This window comes from Meleagris gallopavo, chromosome 5 (genome assembly GCF_905368555.1).
Source record: "Meleagris gallopavo chromosome 5, MGAL_WU_HG_1.1, whole genome shotgun sequence".
In the NCBI taxonomy this organism is placed as follows: domain Eukaryota; kingdom Metazoa; phylum Chordata; class Aves; order Galliformes; family Phasianidae; genus Meleagris; species Meleagris gallopavo.
In genome coordinates this window covers 4,903,521-4,909,497 of record NC_139408.1, presented here as the reverse complement: position 1 = coordinate 4,909,497, position 5,977 = coordinate 4,903,521, and the positions used below count along the sequence as shown (strand labels likewise).

At 40.6% G+C, this 5,977-nt stretch overlaps 2 protein-coding genes across 2 annotated transcripts; both read right to left on the bottom strand.

Moving 5' to 3' along the window:
* Positions 1–1,775: 1,775 nt before the first annotated feature.
* LOC100539757 (olfactory receptor 5J3-like) lies at positions 1,776–2,714 on the bottom strand. The gene has a single exon (XM_085226097.1). It carries the CDS (start codon positions 2,712–2,714, stop codon positions 1,776–1,778), a length of 939 nt encoding a protein of 312 aa, XP_085082223.1.
* Positions 2,715–4,792: 2,078 nt separating this feature from the next.
* Positions 4,793–5,731, bottom strand: LOC100541604 (olfactory receptor-like protein COR6). The gene has a single exon (XM_010710870.4). It carries the CDS (start codon positions 5,729–5,731, stop codon positions 4,793–4,795), a length of 939 nt encoding a protein of 312 aa, XP_010709172.2.
* Between the last annotated feature and the right edge of the window lie 246 nt (positions 5,732–5,977).

Sequence of the window (5,977 nt, the reverse complement as noted above, 5' to 3'; positions counted from 1 at the left end):
CTCCTGTTATCTGCATTTACTGTGAAATCAAATACTCAAAACACTACGTACCTCTTACCAAGTTAATAAAAATGTTCAAATTGACCACCATGCTACTATTATCCACATCACTGTTACAAGGAAGTGTTTGGTTTAAGATGACTGCATAACAAATGTGTTACTACACTACATTATTTGGTAGCATGGTGGAACTAGACAAAAAAAAAATGAAACAAATAAATCCCTCCCCGCTATTTTCTGTTACTTTTCAGCTACCAGACATGAATATTCCTGATCTTACAGTGCCAAGAAATCCTCAGCATGACATCAAGCAGAGAGCTTTGTCACCTGTAGTCCAGAAGAGTACACTTCACTCTGTCCAGTGATGGATGCAGTGCTGCTCATGGATGATGAACTTCACCCCTCTCATAGGCAAGGAGCAGAGCTCCAAACTGCTCACAGCCAGTCCAGGGCAAAGCTCTCCAGAGAAAGAAAGAGCAGGATAGAAAGAAAGGCTGATACAGATTGAGAGAATGCAGGAGTGTTCAGCCAAAAGCTGTTGGTGTCTCACGGTCTCATCATGACATCATTCTGCACACCTGGCAGGGGAACCAGCTGCCCCAGTGCTTCAGGCTGGCGATCACTGCACCACTCTCACCTGGCTCCTGGAGTACGGTGAAGCCAACTCCTCCTATTTACAAGGCCCTTATTACTCAAAAAATTCATTTGTACGGAACTTGCAGGGTGCCACAGGTTATCCGTGTTTCTTAGCACATGATGATCCTGTTGATTTCATTTCAAACTACCCACACTCACAGTTTCTTCCAGCTTATTCCATAAAGCTTCAAGAAAAAAAGATGAATTCTTAAAGGGCCTCAAAGTAATTACTGAAAAGTTATTTAACTTTATCAGTAAAAGCATACACTCTTTGTCATGAAAAAAATTGCCGTTATTTCCCACTACTTCTCAATAAACAGCATTCAATACCTCAATATCTTCAGTTAGCGACACCATAATCCACTCCAATGGATATAGCTGCAAGGAACAAACACAATACCGAAAATTACAGTAATGTGTGATATCATGTACTCCTGGAATAAATGGCAGGACAAGAGTTTTAAGGATCCCAAGGTCATCGAATTTCAACCAATTAGCAATCTGAGTTTACTAGAGGTCAAATTCTGCCTTTTGGAGTTACTAGAGGTCAAATCCAAGAGTTTTTATGGTACCAGGGTTATCTGAGGTCAAACAATTAGCATTCTGTAGTTACTGATGGTCTAAATGTGAAATTTAAGGTCAGTAGAGGTCAAAGTCAATATTTTTAGGGTTCCACAGTCATCTGAAGTAAACAAATTTACCTTCCCCAAGGGTTTACTAAAGGCCATGTCCATGGAAAAAGTAGGCAGCTTCAGAGACAAGTGCATCTAATCTGTTTTAAGACAACTTTCTTGGGCAGGTCAACATGTATGTTAGTGTGCCCACGTCTCTTCATTGGTTACAAAAATGGAGCAAGTTTGACGGAGATATCCAAACATAAATATTTAACTTGGAGGGGTTACTCACATATGCTGTCCAAAGAATCCAAACGGCGGACAGGTGACTTATGACCTTATATTCAGTAAGGCCTCAGAAAGAGGATTTATTTCTATGTCTTTTCCTGTTACGCACCCTTCAATTAGCAATCTTTACAACATGTCTTTTACATGACAACATAAAATATTCAGGAATTCATAAAGCGTGTCCAAGGCAATGGGGTTTTTGTATGGAGTCAGCCCAAGTGGCACTGTGGAATGCTTTCAGCACATAAAGACCTTCCTCTTCAGCAGCTTCCTTGTGGCACACTTCACATCATGGTTTCTGAAGCTGTAGATCAAGGGGTTGAGCAGAGGAATGATCACAGTGTAGAACACAGAAACAATTTTGTCAGTGCCCAGTGAGTGGCTGGAGCTGGGGCGGAAGTACATAAGTAGGATTGTGCCATGAAATGTGAAAATAGATGTAAAGTGAGAGGCACAGGTGGAAAATGTTTTTTGCCTGCCCTTGGCAGAGCGGATCCTCAGCACCGTGACAATGATGAAAGAATAAGAAATGACAGTGATTGCAAGAGTGGTTGCCTCAATCGAAGAGCCAAATACAGAAACAAGGATCTTGTTGAGATGGATGTCACTGCAGGAGAGCTTAAGGAGAGGGACAAGATCACAGAAAAAGTGATCAATTACATTTGAGCTGCAAAAGGACAGTCTCAGCAAGCCAAGGGTTTGTATCAGAGAATTCATAGCACCCCCTAAATATGATCCAGCTACTAACAGTACACAGACCTTTTTGGTTACAATGACGGTGTAGAGCAGTGGGTTACAAATGGCCATGTAGCGGTCATATGCCATTGCAGCCAGGAGAAACATCTCAGTGGTGGCAAAAAGTGCAAAGAAGCCATACTGTATAAGGCATCCACTGTACGACACTCCCTTTGACACCATTAAAAAGCTGAGCAGCATACTGGGAGTAATAGTGGAAGAGTAGCAGACATCTAAGAAGGACAAACTGCTAAGAAGGAAGTACATGGGGGTGTGCAGTTGTGGCTCAAACCTAATGATCAATATCATTCCTAGATTGCCCAGCAAGGTCATCCCATAAATGAAAGAAAAAACAGCAAACAGTGGAAGCTGCAGGTCTTGTCTATCAGTTAATCCTGTGAGAATGAAGCTAGTCACAGTGGTATCATTATCTTTGACCATTTTCTTTCAATTGTTACCTGGAATCAAGAAGGAAAGCCATAGATCAGTGCATAGGTTGGATCTGTCCCCGTGCCATTCTGCCACTCCAATTCTGGCTTTGAAACTTTGAAACTGTGATAACAGTTGTTTCACTTATTTCTCTCTTCTACTGGTCTCCTTTCCTCTCTGTTCTTTTCCATAGCTCTCTCCATTGTAAGACAGGGAAACCTCTGTACTGCAACCAGATGTGGGGTCCCCAATTCAGGAGAGATAAGATCTGTTGGACTGTGTCAAGAGGAGGGCCACAGAAATGATCCAAATGATGGAACACCTCTCCTCTGAGTACAGGCTGAGAGAGCTGGGGCTGTGCAGTCTGTGGAAGAGAAGGTTGCGAGGTGAAGAAATTGGAGAAAATGATTATCAGAGACTAACAGAGAGACAGGGAGAGGGAAATGATGGGTAGAATTGAAATTTGGTGCTTATTTTGATTTCATAAAGACTTACAGCACTTCTTGTTTCTCTCCAGTTGTGTTCAGGTCAAGGAATTTCAGGATACACTTAGTTCATTCCATGGTCACCTGCAAGTTATGCTTACTGCTCTAAAACCTTCCTGCTTGACAATGGGAAATAGTCCAATGTGCAATTAGAAAATCCCCCTCTCAGATGAAAAAAGTGCTAAGGTGGAAATAAATGTGCATTTATATTTTTCCATCCAGATACCCAGAACAACTAGCTAGTACCAATTAATATTCCTATTTAAAAACATGCTTTTGATGTAGAATAATTGCTCTCAGTTGAATTGTCCCACGAGAAAAGCAAGTGATGTTTACAAATGCTTCTGTCATTATCGAGTGACTGAGAGTCTCATTACATGGGATGTAAATATACAAAAAGTCAAAGCCACTTTGACATTGAGACAACTCATTTATGAGCAATGGTCATGAGAGTCCACTGAGTACACTGAGATCCTATACATTGGTGACATATAGACACCTTTATGTCCTATTCCAAATATTTTTGTTCTGTGAGCTGTCACAACAAAGGGCAAGATTGTACCTTCAATGCACCTCTAGCACTGATTTTCTGGCATTGTGAGTGCAATGATATTACAGCAGAAACACATTAATATAAAATCCACGTGAATCTACTTTCTTCCTTTCCTTGTTTTGCTCTGTATCTCAAGCCTGAGCTCTCCACTTCTCATCCCTATTTACAGACAAGTTGTTTTTTGCAGATGTACTTATCTCTTCTCTCTGATGCTACGCTGAGCTTCTTGTTTAAGATCTGAGTGCCTCCACGCTAGAGATGTGCAAAGGGGAGAAACTTACTTCACTTGTGTTGCACTGAACATGAAAGTGGATGCATCAATAAGAGTATCTCTACAAAGACTTTCCTTGGACAGAGTAGGGAACTGGTAGCAGAAAGTTCTTACCTGCTACACTAGTAGAGACGTGGGCTCAAACTCTTCTACCTGTTTAAGGATATAGTCAGCCCAAATCTTTAAAGAGAAAATAACGGCTCAAATTTTGTCTGAAGGGAAGCATGGTCTGATGTTGAGAATTGTACATTTCATGATAGATGATGCTACTCGTTCATCTTCAAGGCAGCCCTATGTAGGGATGAGATACCTCTCTTTGCATTTACTTTTCTACCAGCACGACTGCAAATTGAACCATTCATGATATTTTGATTTTAGGGATAAAAAAATCAGACAACTTTTTAAGAATGAAAAACACAAAACACATACTTCGTTTGTTTTTGTAATAATTACTTGTTTCTACAGCTCATCCCTGATCACAGCATGAATTCAGTTTCAGGAGTCACATAAACCTTGGTAACGTTCTACAAACTCTCTTTCAACTTACACTGAAATTGTATTTTGACACAAGTTCAGGAAAATGAATGCTGCCCCACATACAGTAAATTTCAGACCAGGAAATACTCTCTTCAAAATAGTGCTTAAGTATAATAAAACATATTTAACATGCAAAGCCAATGAACATTTAAAGTGAATATGTGCTTAAGTGGTTTCTAATTTCAAATTATTTGTGAATCATCCCTTAAAACTCAAGTTGGGATCTCTCTGGATTGCCAGAAAGTCAGTGAAACAAAACACTGGTGGCTATGGCTCTATGTAGAGCATCTTTTACCTCTTTGTTCCTCCAGCTGTAGATGAGAGGGTTCAGCATAGGAATCACCACAGTGTAGAACAACGATGCAATTTTGTCCTTGTCCAAAGAGAAGTTGTTGGCTGGTCGGAAATACATAAAGACAATTGTTCCATGGAACAAAGAGACAGCCATCAGGTGAGAGGTACAGGTGGAAAAGGCCTTGTACTTCCTCTCCCTGGAGTGGATCCTCACCACAGTCAGAATAATGAAAACATACAATATGAGGATGGTAATGATGCTGCTCACCACAACCAAGCTGCCAAAAATGAAAACCAGCAGCTCATTGAGAGCGGTACTGGAAGAAGAAATCAGGAAGAGTGGGCTGATATCACAGAAGAAATGGTTTACCACATTTGAAGAGCAAAAGGATAGTTTTAGCAAGCCACTGGTGTGCATCAGAGAGTTGAGGAAGGCCAAGAAGTACAAACCTTTCACCAGCCTCCAGCAGACCGCCTTGGTCATGATGACAGTATAAAGCAGAGGTTTACAGATGGCCACATACCGGTCATATGCCATCACAGCTAGCAGCAGGCACTCTGAGACTGTCAACAAAACAAAGCTAAAGTACTGCAGAATGCAACCTCCATATGAAATTGCTTTTGTCTCTTCTAAAAATGTAGCCAACATTTTGGGAGTAATGACTGTAGAATAAACAGCATCTGTGAAAGACAGATTTTGAAGGAAAAAATACATCGGTGTTTGAAGCTGGAGATCTACGCTGATTAATGTAATGAGACCCAGATTTGTTAGTAAAGTGATGATGTAGATGGCTAAAAACACCATGAAGAGAGGCATCTGCAGCCTTGGATTGTCTGTCAATCCAGACAGAATGAATGTGGTTGGTATTGTGCAGTTTCTTGAAGCCATTGGGTTTCACTGGTGTGCTGTCTGCCATCAAGAAAAATAAGAAGGATGATAAAGGGTCTGTTAGTGCTTAGAAATTAATGGGGTAAGGAAACATGCAGTGCTCGTACCCACTGTCAACAAGCACATAGTGACTTGAGAAAAACCTAAGTTCCCAAAACACATTTCACTATGAGAAATATCACTACCTAGATAATGAAATCTAATTTACCCGTTCATTTATTCCATCCAAACAAGCTATCTAAAATC

Bases quoted from the DNA above. Each gene is read 5' to 3' on its own strand.
- LOC100539757 (XM_085226097.1), bottom strand. From the start codon at position 2,714: ATGGTCAAAGATAATGATACCACTGTGACTAGCTTCATTCTCACAGGA.
- LOC100541604 (XM_010710870.4), bottom strand. From the start codon at position 5,731: ATGGCTTCAAGAAACTGCACAATACCAACCACATTCATTCTGTCTGGA.